Source organism: Gasterosteus aculeatus, chromosome 17, assembly GCF_964276395.1.
Source record: "Gasterosteus aculeatus chromosome 17, fGasAcu3.hap1.1, whole genome shotgun sequence".
NCBI lineage: Eukaryota > Metazoa > Chordata > Actinopteri > Perciformes > Gasterosteidae > Gasterosteus > Gasterosteus aculeatus.
The window spans coordinates 3,275,515-3,292,464 of NC_135705.1; the positions used below are offsets into that span (position 1 = coordinate 3,275,515).

The window sequence follows — 16,950 nt, forward strand, 5'->3', positions numbered from 1 at the left end:
CAGCGGCACTGCGCCCCCTTGTGGTGGCAGATTCAACCGAACGAAACAATAAAATAAAAAAAACATATTGCACATTATGGTCGATGGACACACGTGGTGTGTAACACGTTTTAATGTAGAGTACAGAGAACTATAACCTGGTACGAATAATCAGCATTACTCATGTGAGCGCTTCGATTTCTGCCGGTCAGTTCATTTATTCATTCATATGTATGACTGTATTTATTCTATGGGGCTGTGCTTTATTGTAGTCTCTAGGGATCCATAAGGGATCCACGTGGATTCCTGAATGTGCGCATTTGGACGGCGAAAAAAAGAAAGCTCAGAAATAAATCTGCAATATTTCATTTTCATCGGGCTTTAACCACAGGATGTCCTGAGAAATTTGTTTTTCTATCTGATTTAACTTCTGACGCAAGTGTGAGTTGATTTCCGGGGTCGCAAAGTTCCCGAAGGTGGGTGTCGAGGGGGCGGAGGGGCGGAGGGGGGAAAGGGGGGGGGACTATCTTGACAGTTAGGCGCATCTCTTTGGTCGGTTCAGCCGAGGCATCGCTCTCGGTCCCCCGGTCACAAGGCTCTTGGTTCCCCGGTCACAAGGCACTCGGTTCCCCTTGCCGGAAGGTTCTCAGTCCCCCGGCTAGAACGCACTCGGTCCCCCGGGCGGAAGGCTCTTGGTCCCCCGAGCAGAAGCCTCTCGGTCCCCCGGTAAGAAGGCACTCGGTCGCCCGGTCAGAAGGCACTCGGTCGCCCGGTCAGAAGGCACTCGGTCCCCCGGTGAGCGGCGGCGGACACGACGCAGAGCACGGTGAGAAAAAAACAATCAGAAACCGATTAATCGGGTCACATCACTTCTCTTTTTTTTTTAAATCACGCGTTCACTTCGTGGTTAGTTTCATGATGTTTTGGTGACTGTATTTGCGTAGGAACTGTGTCGTCTCTAACTAATGTAATTATGTGTTTACATATATTATATAATTACCAAGTATGTTACGTTGGCTTGAAATACACTTTAATTTATTTGTCATCTTAAGAATTATTTTCCCTGGTTGTAACAATTTAAAATGATTTTTTTTTTTTTTCAAAAACACCCACAAGGTTTCACAAGAAATCTGCTGTTTGTGTTTTAAGTGGCCATCAAATGACTTCTACCATCCAACCAGGAAACATCTCATTATTACACTGTTTACCCGCAATGCAAATACATCTTCTCCTTATTCAATACACCCTGTACATCCTATTATTATTCACCATAATGAGTCTGTGTCCTCAGTAGAGTTCCTTGATTTAATGGAACAACAAATAACATTTACTTTCACTCCACATGTTTGCTTGGATTTTTATGATCTGGGGTCTTGGAGAGGAGATTGTAAGCAACGTCATGAAAGATCATAAATCAAAAATCTGTTTATGCGAAGAACAGCGCTGAACGTAAACCGCCGCATTAGAGAAAAGGCCAAATCAGGGCAGCTTTTTGGAAACACGCGGTGCTACTGTGTCTTTAATAAAGCCAATTTATTGCCAAAATATGGATTGCGTCACTTTAAAGTCAGCTGAGTAAATCATGAAGTCTCTTGTTGTCACAGGCAGACATTTTGTGTCCTCGCACGCCGCATCAATTGAAGACAACCCCCGCTTTGTGTTACATGTGGAAGTGGCAAAATGTGGGCCTGCAAATTCAAACCTTTTCTTTAATTCACCGCTAAAGCATGAAACACGCAGATCAATAACTGAGCCATCTGAAGGCCGGGAGATTGATTGATTGGTTTAAAAACATTACGGGTTATTCATTAACTAGGTGCCATCGCAAGAGTTCTGCAGGGCGCCATAACAACCGCAGGAGCAGGTGACCTCCTTTTATCTCTAATGTCTCATGGAAAGCAAGCTGCCACCTCCACTCCATTCAAACCCCGACATACAGGAGCTCTTAGGTGACATTTTAGGGGACATAAAAAGCCCAGTTTGATTATAGGAATTTAAACGCAGCGTGTAAAGTCTCTTTCACGGTCCTAGTGAGGGGCTCGTAGGTCTTGCGTGTGCGACGGTGATTCCCGGAGCCGACTGGGCGATATTTGATCGTCGCACATGCGTCAGAATACCTGAAACGTGCCGCAGGGGGAAGAATCCCTTCGAGTCCCGTCGGCCGGGAATCGGAAGAATTTCAGAGCTGCAAGCCTGCACACCAATTACCACGCGAGTGCAAATGCTCTTTCTCATTTGTTGTTGTTGTTGTTGTTCTTCAAGGCAACGGCGCACGTGCACGACTAAAAATAAACCCTAAAGTGCTACCATTCCGCTTGACGTCGCCTCGGCTTAGTGTAACAGTTCCTACTTCAGAGTTTGTGGGTGGGGGGGGGGGGGGGGGGGGGATTTGTCAACACTTTATTATCAGGGTGTTTTCTCGGGTGCAGCGCCGCCGTGACGTCGGAAGGTCAGGAGCCGGAGCCTGAGGCCGCTTCGTCTTATCTGTGGTCTTCAGGCAGGAACCCAGAAGAAGAGATAAAGCGCTTGGGAATGTCTTTGCGTGGTGTCGCAGCGCCGTGGCTCTTTTGCATGTGACGCGGTCAGAGCGGTGGCCTCGCGTAACGGGTCAAGGGCAGAACACGGCGGCCTGCAGTAAACAGCCTCTTGCATAATAACCCAACATGTGGGACCAGTTTCCCTGCAGGTGGGATGACGGTGTGACGAGCTGGGCCTGCTTCACCTTGTTTGTTGTAATGGTAAATACTCGGATTTTCAGGAAGCGTTCTCATTTTTTGTGATTCATGAGATAAAAAAAAAAAAAAAGAATTGCTGAAGTGATTTGCTTTGAGCCTGAAGAGGAAGTCAAAGCAGAAGTGGGACGGAAACGCGACTCTAATCACAGAGGTCAGCGCCGGGTTCTCTTCTCACATCACTGTTCCATGCGTGGAGTTGACTGCTGTTCCTGCGTGCTTCTGAACCCGCTTGCTCAGCGTGGCGGCGCAAACTGGCGCGGACGTGCGTGCAGGTGAAAACCTTTTTTTTTGTTTTACCGCGAATCACCTGCAGCCTCCTTCCTTTGGCTCGAGTCCCGGCACCTTTTGGCGTCTTGCCGCCTCTTTTTTCTTTCTTTGCAGAACCCGCTGAGGCTCCGGTTATTCTTGGAGGAATGCCCCCCCCCCCCCCCCCTCCCCTGCACTACAAGCGATCGGTCCGGTTTTGGCTACTGACGCGCTCGGAGGCCGGCGTCGTTTGGGGAGACATCTGGCCTCTCCACGAAGACTGTGATGATGGCTGTCATAATTAATGTCTGTGACGAGAACGAGGCCGATATTAGTCACCAGATATCATGAACAGCGAAGGGAAGGAAGTGTTGTCACTGAAGCGACTCGACTCCGGGAAAGGGCAGGCGGGAGGGACCTGTGTGGCAACGTGTGCGCGCACATCTGCACCGGCCGCAATGCCGGAAAGTGTTGAAAAACACAGAGGAATGCGCGCGCGTGTGTGTGTGTTGCGCTCTGCCACTTTTTTTTGCGTATAATACTTTTGTGCTGTGGAATTCAGTTTGAGTGAATCATAAAGCAGCTCTTGTTTTCCTAAAAGACCCACAGAGAGGCATTTCTGTGTCGGCAGGAAAGGGGATCTCTAGGAGGAGATAGCGGCTCAACAGTAAAGGCCACGTCGAACATTCATACACACAAAACAAATCAGTTTAACGGCTCACAAAGTGCACGATATCATTCCCATTAGTGCTATTATTCACACAGATTGGATGTTGAATGCTGGAAACTATCACAAATCTCTAAATCACTCTCAAAATCACACATTGGAAAAAAAAAACGTTTTTTTGTCGAACATTTTGTGTCATTTGCAGAGTTCCGTGAGAACTGCGTTCTTTTGGGGATTGGATGGCGAGTCGTTGTGTTTGGAAACCGTCTCGTTGTCAATAAACCTACAAGAGCCGCTGAATGCCATCGGTCTGGTTTGTTGTTATAACGTTTCATGAGCCTGTAATTCCCGTCGAGGTCACCGCAGGTCGTTTTATACGGTGGTGAAACCCGACCCGATCAGCATCATCCAGTCACACCTGATTTAAAGCAATTTAAATACTTTTCCACAAAGCTAAACAGGATTAGCACGAGTGCTCTTTTAAAATGTCTTGCTCTGCTGCATCGCGTCGCCCCTGTTGACAAAAAGCCTCCAAATAGCAGTCTGCGATCCAACGGGTGACTTTGCTGTGACTACGTCCGCTTCTAGTTAACGTGTCTCCGGCAGTTACCCAGATGTTTAGAGGTTTAGAGGTTTAAGGGACCCCTGGTCATTCCAGTCCATCTTTGGGTCTCATTGGGTCTCAACAGCTGTGCTTCAGTGTGTGTGTGTGTGTGTGTGTGTGTGTGTGTGGCGAGAGAGAGGGGTCGATATCCCCATTAGGCTCTTTTCTGCTTCCAGCTGTAGGTCAATCGCAGCCATTTATGTAATTGAAAGTATCCCAAACAACAATTGGTGCCCTCTTACCCCTCCTCCCCCGTCCTGTCCGTCTCCCTGCGTCCCTCATCACTTTAGCCCTCCCATCGTTTGCCCCAGCGGTCCTTCTATAAGCCGATAATGGGACCTGGCCGGCCGGGTGTGCTGGGTTTAACGCAGTTTAACATCACACTAACAGGGGGAGGGTCCTGCCTGGTTTTCCTCGGTTCCCTTTCTCAAAACCGACACGACTGTTTACAGGAATCTGGTTTGCTTGGAATTCCACGGAACTCTTGCGGTGAAAACATTGGCTGCGTTTCCTGCTGTGACATGTTTACGCGCAACAAGCGTGAAACGAGCGGGAAATAAAGCAAAGATCGGCGCCTGCTTTCCCTCCTGGACGTGTTTAGGAGAAGATCTAATCTGTCCTCTCCAGCGTAAACATGTAGAATCAGTCGCTGGTGTGTCTCGCCCTCGGCGCATGTTCCTTCTGAAGTGAGTCCCACTGTGCGCGGCCCTTGTGCGGTTAATCATTCCCCTTTTCGGCGATGCACCCCTGCAGAGGAAAAACCACATGCAAATGTGTTTCTGCAGAGCCTTCAGTCTCAACTACAGGGGTCTGTTAAAATAGCATTCGGTATCTTTTAATCAGAAGTAAGTGAGTGAGTTAACTTGTAGATGAATCATATAAAATCAGCTGTTTATTCAAGAAAATGTGTTTCCTTTTTGAACACTATGAAAATAACCAATACATGTATACGTATACCTATGCATATGTGTGTACATATATATATATATATACTGTATATACCTGAAGAGACAAACCGTATATCTAAAGGTGTACATTGATATTTGATATGAAAACATGCTTTATGGAGTAGAGAATGCGCGTTATGTGTCGACTCTCTCTTTCTGTAAAGGGTTTGCTCGTTACACGCAGGGCTCGTGTTCAGTGTCTGTGGCCGTGTGGGTGAGGGGTGAGGCCGCCTATCAGGTAACGGTTGCCACGGGCAGCGACTACAAGCACGCCGTGGGGGGAGGAGGAGGAGGAGGACGTTGTTTACGGGCTCCTCCCCCGACGGTCGCGTCCTATAGAAAAAGACACTGGGTGTGAACTACAATTGTGAAGCTCCCTCCCCAAATCTAAGTAAAACCACATTGGGGAATGCTCTCTCTCTCTCTCTCTTTCTCTCTCTCCCGCACACACACACACACACACACACACGCACACGTGTCGTAGTGTGGGGCGATTCCCTGCCCCACACTACGACTCAGTCACGTTAAGTTGCTCGAGTCAGCTCCCCTTCCTGTTTTCCAGCAGTTACGTTGTCCTGCGCGTCGTGTTTTCATAGACTGGGCTGAGCAGGAAGTCCAGGAAATTAAAAAAAAAAAAAAAAGTTTGCCCAGGAAGAGGCACAACACCGTTTCAAATAGGAAGAAGGAAGCCACGAGGAGACACTTTTATGAGGACGTTCTGGAGTGTGTTATGATGTTTGGCACCGGAGAGGAGGGGGGTATCTGTCGGACGCCATAGGGGCCGTGAGAGGTGTCGCCGGAGCGACCAAAAGCAACATGGAAGCGCTGAGAGAGTCTTTTCTCAATTTGACTTTTCAGATGTCATCGTATAAGAGAGCCACATTGGATGAGGAGGACCTGGTGGACTCCACCAGTGACGACATCTACCCATCGTCACCCATGCAGGTAAACATGCACGACGTCGGGTTGTAAGGACGGATTACTGTGCCGCATTATTACACAGGAACCTGCGTCGAAGGATGAGAACTTTTAAAGTTTCACAAACTTCTCTTTAAAAGTCCACTAATTTAATCCCAGTTCATGCCATGAGGAAACCAGTTTGAGTAAAAATGGGAAAATCGTTGTGCAGCATTGGTTCAACATTCCTCCAAAGGTGAGACTTAAGATTTAATGCCTGCTCATAAACTAGAAAATATTGCAGAGGCTACGCAGATGCTTGCGTGGAGGTAGTAGAGCAGAGAACGTGCATTGGTTCAATCCTGCTAGCTGGGGTTAGCAGGTGGATGGAGAACAACGGTGAACATCTGTTATTACTGAACCTCAATAATCATTAGTTAAGATTTATTCGTTGGGGAATTCCCCTTGAGATTACAATCTCTTTCACAAAAGTGTTGTGATGACATCACAGGGACGCAAACCACTTTAGATTTGGATCTTTTCTTCCACCTCTGCAGCTGCGATCCATCAGTGCGCTCATTCCTCACATACTTTGTTCTGACCAAAGGTTTACCTGAAGAGCTCAAACTGTGCTTGGATTTCGTCCTTTGACACCATTCGGTCTCTATCATTTCGCCGGAGTTTAGACGCTCGAAAAAGGTGGCGTTCGATGAGCTCATGCTGGAAAGTGCACTGGATGTTTTCAGTTCCACTCAGAAACTCAGATAAGGTTCAAACCAACACCCCACCGTGGCTTTGGCATTCGATTAAGCCACATTAAGTATGACTGCTGAACTCTCATCTCCGCTGATTGTAGTAAATTGGATCCTTATATACACACTTCAGCGGTATTTGATTTCCACAGGATGTGCGCGAGGTCCAAGGTCAGGCATTTGTTCACAGAGGGGACACTCGCAGCGCTAAATGGAAATAGAGTAGGAAATAAACCCCCCCTGGCATCAACTAATGAAACAAGAATAACATGCAGGCAACCAGGTCAGCTGGTTAAAGAACCTCTGCATGAGCGATTCAAGAGAAATTCAGCCACTGACTTTCCTGCAACTGACTCATTAATTCATGTGTATTTTTGTTCTCATGAGCTTTGTAGCAGAATATCTATTAACTGGATTCTGCTCTTCACTCTTTTGCTGCTCTCAGTTTTCCTTTAACAGGTGAACCTCAACAAAGCAGATGTGGCTCAACGGGATTATTTTTCTTCTCCCAGTTGAAGGCCAAAGTAAAAAATGTCCTTCTCCTTGTTAAACTAGAAGTGAGGGAACAATAGAAGAACGCCCAACCTTTTCTGCGAGGGAGGGTTGAAGGCGTTGCCATAGAGACGCCACTGTGCTTTGAAAACTAACCTGTCATCTGTGTTTTTTTTGGGGGGGGGTCATTTGGAGAGTCGCGTATAAGCCTTTTGAAGATGTTAACCCGCTCTAAAATGGCGTTGTTTGACGTGGACGTGCGTGCAGGTGACGCTTCTGCCCGGCCGCGGCCCTTCGTGCTGGTCGGACCGGACGCAGAGGGAGAGGAGGCTGCTGCTCGTGGTCTGCTTCGTCTCTTTGGGCCTCTTCATATCTCTCATCGCAACCGGCGCCCTTTACAAACAGAGTGAGTTTGACCTTCTGTTTGAGCCTAAACGCTACGGCGACGCGCACCGGACAGGGGAACCGCTTTTAAAGTGTTTGGTCAAATCAAAGTAATCAGCAACATTTCAAAAGGAAAGAGTAAAGGAGAACGACTAAGAGGAACAGTTAGACGCACTCTCTCACGGGTTTACCAAATATAAAACTAGCAGTTGAGCTCAGAATGAATAATTGCAGTTGTTGTTGAGAATCTTTATGCTACGCTAAGCTAACTGGCTACTGGCTGTAGCTTGACGATTACTGTGCAGACGTGACAGCGGTTTCGTCTTAACGCTCTGCAAAAAAGTGCCGACCCGAACCCTTTTCTATTATACCTGACCTTACTGTTGATAATGATAAAAAAAAGAGGTTGTGTCTATAAAGCTACTGTTAAACAAAAAGGTCAGTCTACATTCTTTCACAAGGTGCTCAGGATTTCTCTCCTGAATCCACCCGGCCTAAAAACTGCAGGAGCTTTGCCCATTTAATACAGTATATGTGGTTCATATCTTTCATACACCAAAGCCACACCTTCAGCTAAGCTGCCTAAAAACAACTCCCAATCTCTCCCTTGAGCCTGTTCATTATGGAAAAAGGCGTCTCATCCGTGCAAGTTTCCTCAAACTTGCCACGGGAAAAACCTAATACCACTTCCTCCCATTCAGAACCGCATGTCAGACCACACTTTGAAATAGCCAAAGGAGCGAGGATGAATCCTCCGAGGGGTGCTAACCTCATCACTGCCCGTCACTTGGTCTCCTTCCCGTTTCAAGCCTTATATGGGCAGATGTTCGAGGTCTTTACAGTGTGGAGTATTCTAGATGATGAGTTATACAAGCACTCCGAGTCCTCTAAACACTCCGTAGTCCTTTTAAACATTCGTCCCGAAAAATGCAGATAAGGCCAGTTGAGTACACCTCAAAAGTTTAATTTTAAAGAATTGAGAATTACTTCACGCTGTACCAGGGAGCCTTCGTGCATCTCGTCTGTAGTAGTCGGACATCAACATAATCAGTCGTGAATAGTTTGCGTGTGACACGCCGCCCCACAAAGACCAGCTCATCAAGCCTTGCGTTTCGGAGAAGGATTTATGAAGGATTTTCATTTAGACAGATATTCCCTTTGGGCTGTTTGTCTTGATGGTTACTTCTTAAAAAATAACAGTTTCCAGATGCTCTGAAACGCGCATTCATACATGTATGTATGTATTCGGATGTGCTCTACTGTTCAAAGGTCAAGGGTTTCAAGAGTGACTTCAAATTTGTTCCGGAGAGGCATTTTAAGAGTTCATCTAATATAGATTTGTGCGTAGCTATGTGTACATAAGCAGTAAATACCTACTAACACCATTTTTTTCAACTTTTATACTTTTTTTTTGCAATTTTCCTTTTATCATCATCTGTACTTTTTTAATGAAACACATACGACACAGTTAGAACACATTTGAACAACATAACAGGCAAACAAATGTTAATGAACTACTATTAACCCCTTAACTACTATTAAAAATAAAAAGTAAATCTTGTCCTGCAGCTCACCCGGGCCTGTGCCTGACCGAGCCGTGCATTAATGTGGCCAGCGCGGTGATGAGAGCCCTGGACCGATCCGTCGACCCCTGCCACGACTTCTACAACTATGCCTGCGGGGGCTGGGTGAAGAAAAACCCCCTCCCCGAGGGCAAGTCCCGCTGGGGACCTTTCAGCGACCTGTGGGAGCACAACATTCTTGCGATGAAGCATTTACTGGGTAAGACTCCTTGTTTTGAGTCGGCGCGCGCGTGGCCCCCCCCATGCTTTGTGCACCCAGTTAAACGCGTGTTTTTATCTGGGGGGGGCAGAAAACACGTCGATGAAAGGTCTGAGTAAAGCCGAGGAAAAGGCCCAGCGGTACTATCAGGCCTGCATGAACGAGGTCAAGATTGAGGAGTTGGGGGCCAAGCCGCTGCAGGAGCTGATCAGCCAGGTACGCCGACTCCCCGAAGCCGTCACACATCAGACGCACTTCAGCGCTTCGATCCTTTCGTTTCTGTTCAGAGAAAGCATTCGAGTCGCTTGAGCGCCTGCCTAAACGCTGCCCGTTTCAGATAGGAGGATGGGCCCTGACGGGACCCTGGGACAAGAACAACTTCCAGGAAGTGTTGCGTATGGTGTCGGCCAACTATCACACCTCGCCTTTCTTCACCGTGTTCGTCAGCACCGACTCCAAAAACTCCAACAGTAACATCATCCAGGTGAGCGGAGCTAAGATCCAACGCTCATTGGCGGGCTTCCCTCGGGGGGGACAATGCCCTCGTTATCTCGGGTGTCTCGGTCCCACACAGCCGGAGAGCGTAAGCGATGGCACAGAGTACGGTCTCGTCAGCAAGCTTCCACTTTTAGCCCGCGCTCGCTGGCAACGGCGGGGACGGAAACAAAAAGGTTGTTTGTGAGAGTTGAAACGGAGGCTGAGGTCATCTGGCGTTTGTCTTGACTCTAGGTGGATCAGTCCAGCTTGGGGCTTCCTTCCCGGGATTACTACCTCAACCAAACGGCAAATGAAAAGGTAAAAAGTGCGCTTTCGTCACGTCTAGTCTCTAAAAGTAGATGAATTTCTGTTACAATGATACCCGAAGTCTGGCTGCTGATGTTTGCAAAGAAAGTCAATAAATATTAAAGGAGAAATATTGTTCCTACAGGGGAAGACAAACTGCATATCTGCTCGTTTAGTGGTCAGTCTTAACACGCACGCGCACACTTTGTCTCCCTGACACCACCCTCGCCCACAGTATCTGACGGCGTACCTCAACTTCCTGACGGAGTTGGGGGTTCTCCTGGGCGGCGCCCAAGAGACGTCTCGGACGCTGATGGCCGAGATCGTGGACTTTGAAACTAACCTGGCCAACATCACGGTCCCCCAGGAGGAGAGACGAGACGAAGAGCTCATCTACAATAAGATGGAGGCCAAGGACCTGACGGTAGGAGCCCCGCCGGACGAACGAAGCCTGTGACGCTTTTAGTCGTGACTGCAAGTGAAAAGCTGTAATCGGTGAAAATGTAAAAGGAACTGTTCACCGTTGTGTTCATCCCTCAGCGTGTGTGTTTATGTGTGTGTGTGTGTGTGTTTTGTCTGCGTCCTCGCAGACTCTGATTCCAGCTGTGGACTGGATGCCGTATCTCACAGAGGTGTTTGCCCCCGTGCCGCTCAACCAGTCGGAGCCGGTGGTGGTTTATGCCAAAGAATACCTGCAGCAGGTTTCTGACCTCATAACTAAGACAAATAAAAGGTCAGATTCTCTTTAATGCTTGATATGTTCACACTTTGAGCAACACAAGTGTCGAGCCAAAGACCCTCTTTCACAACAATCACTTGTTAGAAGCTCATCCGGTGGTTTCAAACGGTGATGCTTCCTCGTCTCGTAAGAAGACACCACTCTTGGGTTCCTTATCTCCTTTCGGGGGCATGGTCGTACTGATGGACGGTCGGCAGCCAGTCTGACAGTGTTGTGAACGCTGTCGGGACGGTTTAAAAGCGCACATTCATATTTTCTTTGGATACGTTAGATGATAACACAGCTAAAAGCCATGTTTAGCATTTTGAAAATGACTCAATCAGTGTGTTGGTGAGACAAAACTACGTACATTTTCTACGGATTTTTGTTAGATTTTTTTCCAAAGCAAATATTGGACCCATTTTTGTATGGCAATAAATCAGTGTGCACGTTTAATACATAAAAATGTTGCTTTTTTTCCCCCCCAGCCTACTCAACAACTTTATGATAATGAAGGTGGTGAGGAAGATGGGGTCCATTTTGGACCAACGGTTCCAGGACGCGGAGCAGCGCTTCCTTGAGGTCATGTACGGAACAAAGAAGGTGAGTGATGGAATCCAGCAAGGCGCTGATAGATTCAAACACACAGGTGGGATTAAGCAGGCCCATCCGGGTAATGTATTTTTGGCATGTTCGTGAACTGGATCTTCACGGTGCTGTTCGTTCTCTTCCTCCTTTTTGGCCTTTTCAGACATTGGGATATACTGTCAGAGGAAATGGCCCAAAGCCAAACAGCCTGTTTCAAAGAGCTTTTTTCACTTGACCTCTTGTTTAAACAAAGATGATTCGTTTATTCAACTGAATGCAAACACGTGAAAATGGGCACCGACAGGAGAGCCACATTTTTCGTGTATTGTGTAAAGAGCCGTAGAAAAATCCGACAACCTGCCTCCTTTATTTTTAAGTATCCGGGAAACCTGGTTTCCATGTTCCCGGTGAGAGCTTTAAAAGAGGAAATCTGCTGTGCACAGCGACATTTGTCCTCTGGACAAACGTGATCCTAACCTGGTTTTCTGTCGGCATGATAAATACCTGAGGGCTTGCGCCTCGGTGTGCAGAGCCACGCTGCTACAGATAAGTGAGGAAATATGGACCGAAAACCACAGACGGTGACACATGTCCTGTCTTAAGTGTACGGTGGATAGAAGTAGGAACGCGTTGTACCATCTCAGCGAGCTTCTGCGCCCTTATCTGAACAAAACCCTGTTCCCTCGGCCTTGTTTTCGCCCGGGGTCAAGCTGCAATAACAAGCTGTCTCTGTGGTGTCTCTTTGTTCGTCTGTCTTTTGCGTGAGAGCTCTTTTTCCGTCTCGTTTTACAACCTTTTTTTTGTCGCTTGCTCCGAACACTATTCACTTCCTCACTGCAACCGTGTTTGTCCTTGTCCTTCCTCTCACCTGATAATAACTCATCAGTCATACACGGGCGTTTTTTCCCACATGCGGCCAACGAATTAGCTGGTTTTGTGAGAGAGAGGGTTGAGATGTAAAGTCATTGTTTGAAGGTAGATGGATGTAAGTAGATATGTGGACCGTATGGCATAAATCTTATTGGATACCTCAATAATAATATTTAAAAAATAGCCTGTGTGAAATACTTCACATGAGGTGAAGTATGTTTTGTATGGGGATGTGTACTTAACACACAAATACTTGGAAAAATGAAAATATATATAACAGCTGGGCTTCGTCTCAAAATTACTGAGTTTAGAGGTCACACATTTCTAAAGGATCAGCCATTGTCTCTCATTTTCTTCTAGATGAATCTTTGAGAAAATGAAGGCCTCAGTGTTCTACTTCATTTGATTAAAGTCAATTGTTATAGTTTAAATTTGATGTATTGTGTATATCCCAAATGCCATGCTGATATAGTTGATGCATTTATGTCTTAAATATGTATTTCTTAAAACCAACAACCAAACCAATAAAGAGCGCCGGACAAATGTTCAGAGTTGTGGGGGTCACCTATCCCAGCATGCAGCGGGGCAAGAAGCAGATTGGCCAAACCATCTCAGGGCTTTGCAGGAGGAATAGCGGCCTGGAAGTGGACTGTGTTGTCTTAGCAGAAACACCAACAATGTCTCAAGGTCCATTCCGCCTGGACCCCCCCCACCCCCCCCCCACCCCAAACATCTGGCTTTCGTCTTTAGTGGGAATGTTTACCATCAAGATTTACTGTACTTCGCTTATCATCCAAGAATCCGTTATTCGAATTCTAAGGTAATAGAGACGGTCTTAGTCGCTCCGTCCGTTGCCGATTCAAAGAACCGCTTACGTCCTTTTCGTGGAAAACGGATCTGATTGTGACTTTGCTGCAGTTGCCCCCACGTACACACGTCACCCACCTTCATTAACCGCAGGGGACAAAATGAGTTTAAGAAAATGTGACCCACCGAAAGAAGATCCCTTTCCAACCAGATTTTTCGTTCTCCTAACAAGTGAAGATGCGTCTTTCCTGAACATGTCTCGATGTGTCGACTTCGCAGAGCTGCACGCCGCGCTGGAAGCTGTGCGTCAGCGACACGGACAGCGCCCTGGGCTTCGCCCTGGGAGCCATGTTCGTCAAAGCCACCTTCGCCGAGGACAGCAAGGCCATTGTAAGCGCACACAAGCGACAAAAGGGGGCCGCTCCCGCAGCGCGAGGCGCTGTGTCTCTGACCGCCTTTTGTCTCGTCTGTGCTTCAGGCGGAAGAGATGGTCGGCGACATTAAATGGGCATTTGAGGACAGCCTGAGGAATGTCAGGTGGATGGACTCGGAGACAAAAAAAGCAGCAAAAGAAAAGGTGGGACAAAGATGCTGTGTGTTTCTTTCCCGGGAGGGTTTCCTGCTGCCGCTGCGGGGACGCGTCGACGGCCTCAGAAATACAGCACTGCCACCTGGTGTGAAAATGGGTCTTTTACAGTTTTCATTTTGTTTTATTTGTCACAGGCAGATGCTATATACAACATGGTTGGCTATCCGGAGTTCATCATGAACGCCACAAAGCTGGACAAAGTGTTTAATGATGTGAGTAAACGTGGAAGCGAATAACCGACCCTCCCGTCTCCCTTTATTCTCACCGAAACATTGAACTCGTTGATTCTCCTCTCCCCTTCAGTTTGAGGTGGTCTCCGAGCTCTACTTCCAGAACGTCATGCAGTACTACAACTTCTCGGCCAGAGTGACCGCGGACCAGCTGAGGAAAACTCCCAACAGAAACCAGTGAGTTTGACCCTCGAGCTGGCACATTCCCATCACACTGACTCGGCAGAATGCCGCTGCCATCCACAATTGTTCCCAGGGAAACGACTTCTCTCCGCTGAACCGATTCCCTGTCTCCAATTAGTCTGAGGGGGGAGGGGACGGACCGGGGCTCCCATGCCTTTCAAACTTGATCTGCAGTCAGCGGCGATGCTCTGAATTTGGTGTTTTCCGTGTGGCGTTTGTTTTTTCAGGTGGAGCATGACGCCTCCGACCGTGAACGCGTATTACAACCCGACCAAGAATGAGATGGTTCTGCCGGCGGGAATCCTTCAGGCTCCGTTTTACAGCCGCTCCTGGCCCAAGTAGGTCTCGCTTCAGGTTTTCACAATTTGCAGGGGAACTATAAAAAAAAAAAATGTGGATTTTACAACCGCTTTCAAAATGTGTCCTCTTTCATGACTTGCAGAGCTCTTAACTTCGGTGGAATCGGAGTCGTCATGGGACATGAACTGACTCACGCTTTCGATGACCAAGGTTGGTTGGCACAGGATGTCACATAGAATTATTCCTCTGTTACAAAATGATTGACGTGGCCCGAGAACAAATGGTTGCACCCCACTTCAAACCGAAGGGAGGGAATACGACAAGGATGGAAACCTGCGTCCCTGGTGGAAGAACTCTTCGGTGGAGGCCTTCAAGCAGCAGACGCAGTGCATGGTGGAGCAGTACGGCAATTACAGCATCAACCAGGAGCCCCTGAATGGGAAGCACACCCTGGGAGAGAACATCGCCGACAACGGTGGCCTCAAGGCCGCCTACAAGGTGGGCAGAATGTGTGTGTGGGGGGGCTACGTTGGCAGATCGGACAGTCTAGAAGGTCAGGAGACGATCGCGCGGATCGGACGTTAATCCCGCGGATTAGTTTATTCTTCCAGGCCGTCGCGGGGGGTCACATCCATTCATCTGTTTTGGAAAAAGCCGCTTGTGTTGGTTCGCAGCGAAGCCTGGAAACGCAACAGGTGGTGGTTCCGAGTGGCCTTGTCAGCCTCTGGTTACTTCTTCCCATGCACACATTCTTTCCATGTAATGTAAAAGGTCACGAGCTGGGAAGCAGATGAGCAAATCAAATGCAAGTATTAGGGAACCACTGGGGAAATAACACAAAGTGGATCTCCTATTCCCCCCCCCCCCCTCCCTCATACATCATGATGCACTTTAACACAAGCCAAAACAGTGCATGTGTGTGTGTGTGTAACATGATCATTTGTTGCTTTGAAGGCCTATGTGAACTGGATCGAAAAGAATGGCGAGGAGGCCTCACTACCTGCCCTGGGAATGACCAACCACCAGCTCTTTTTTGTAGGATTCGCACAGGTTTGCACCTCTCATGTTCAACTTTCTCCATAATAAAAACAGAATGAATCATAATGCGTGAGGAAAACAATTTAGTCTCTCCGGAAATACCCTCATAATTCTTAAACTAATCCCCACTATTGTGTGTCTATTCATCATGTATGATCCCCGCAGGTATGGTGCTCAGTCAGGACGCCCGAAAGCTCACACGAGGGCGTCATCACGGATCCTCACAGCCCGTCCAGGTTTCGAGTCATCGGCACCATCTCCAATTCACAAGACTTCTCAAAGCACTTTGGCTGCAAAGCAGACGCCCCCATGAACCCGAAGCACAAGTGCGAGCTCTGGTGATTCGCCGCGTCGCTGTTAATCAGCGAGGAGCGAAACGGACGTTTGGGGGCGAACACATTGACAGACTCTCTCCAGAGTGACGGAAGAACCACTGAAACTCTTACTGCCGTGCCACTGCTTTCAGGACGACATTTGCCTGCTCTGACTGGAGGATTTCAATGTTCAGTGCTTCTCCTCAAGGATTGTTGGTTGAGAAAACTGCTTTCCCCAACTTCTGAAGTTAAATGTAGAACTATGAACGGGCACTGGAAACCCAGCAAATTGTGTAAAAAATTGGAGAATCACTCTCCAATTTCGTGAAGTTGCCGGTCACAAAGTCGTGCATGTGTTCTTTTTTCTTTTCTTCTCCACTGTGCGTGGGAATTCTCCCATTTCAATTTCTTATTGTATTTTATTCGGGGTCACAAATTTTTAACCTGATGAAAATATATAGACAGTTTTAAATAATGTGCGTTTTAATACTCAAGTTGTACTTGAACCATTGCAATATTTAACACTTTGCGTACCTTTCGGTCTAACTCTTATGTTTTATAGAGATATGGATGTGATATTTGATATTTGTGTCCCGTTGCCGTGGCTTAATTTCTGTAATGGAAAAGCAAAGCAAATCAGACACAAAATGGAGGAATTAAGACATTCACAGCAATAACGTTTTAAAATGCAAACTATTTTTTCATCCAGAACGTGGTCATAGGCCAACCTATGATGTGCCATACCTGTTTTTGTGAGTAAGAGTTTGTCACAAATTATTTTGTATAGTAAAACCAGTCTTAAAACCATTTTTTTGTCTCCTCCATTTGTTCACGATCTTGTGCGTTGTCGTACGGAGACGTGCGGCTGGCCCAGCCCGTTGTTTCACCTTCATCTCTTTATCCGATAGTGGAGAAATAAATGGGACATTGCCTGGATGACTTTACGATGCGAAGCGGGCAGAAGATCGATAGATGGCGCTAACATGACACAAATCAACGGGGAAGTACTGCAGCTGGTGCAGAAAACAGACCAGGATTTATGGAA

At 47.3% G+C, this 16,950-nt stretch overlaps 1 protein-coding gene across 5 annotated transcripts; it reads left to right on the forward strand.

Annotated features, from left to right (window-relative positions):
- Positions 1-45: 45 nt before the first annotated feature.
- Positions 46-16,712, forward strand: ece1 (endothelin converting enzyme 1). 5 transcript variants are annotated; one of them, XM_078092817.1, is made up of 19 exons: positions 46-186; positions 6,037-6,123; positions 7,587-7,725; positions 9,273-9,485; positions 9,577-9,701; positions 9,823-9,969; positions 10,215-10,280; positions 10,504-10,692; positions 10,859-11,001; positions 11,475-11,589; positions 13,531-13,641; positions 13,730-13,828; positions 13,975-14,052; positions 14,144-14,247; positions 14,481-14,591; positions 14,696-14,763; positions 14,861-15,051; positions 15,508-15,603; positions 15,757-16,712. In XM_078092817.1, the coding sequence occupies exons 2-19, from the start codon at positions 6,037-6,039 to the stop codon at positions 15,931-15,933; spliced, it is 2,259 nt and encodes a 752-aa protein (XP_077948943.1). In that variant the 5' UTR covers positions 46-186; the 3' UTR covers positions 15,934-16,712. The 5 variants fall into 5 exon arrangements, with proteins under 5 accessions (XP_077948943.1, XP_077948941.1, XP_077948944.1 ...); XM_078092815.1 differs by lacking the exon at positions 46-186 and adding an exon at positions 476-805; XM_078092816.1 differs by lacking the exon at positions 46-186 and adding an exon at positions 2,772-2,986.
- Positions 16,713-16,950: the final 238 nt, after the last annotated feature.

Excerpts from the sequence above, each read along its gene's own strand:
- ece1 (XM_040204825.2), top strand. The coding sequence starts at position 5,995 with ATGGAAGCGCTGAGAGAGTCTTTTCTCAATTTGACTTTTCAGATGTCA. Across the intron at positions 9,970-10,214 it reads CCAACAGTAACATCATCCAG|GTGGATCAGTCCAGCTTGGG; the intron begins GTGAGCGGAGCT and ends TCTTGACTCTAG. Across the intron at positions 15,604-15,756 it reads TTTTTGTAGGATTCGCACAG|GTATGGTGCTCAGTCAGGAC; the intron begins GTTTGCACCTCT and ends TGATCCCCGCAG.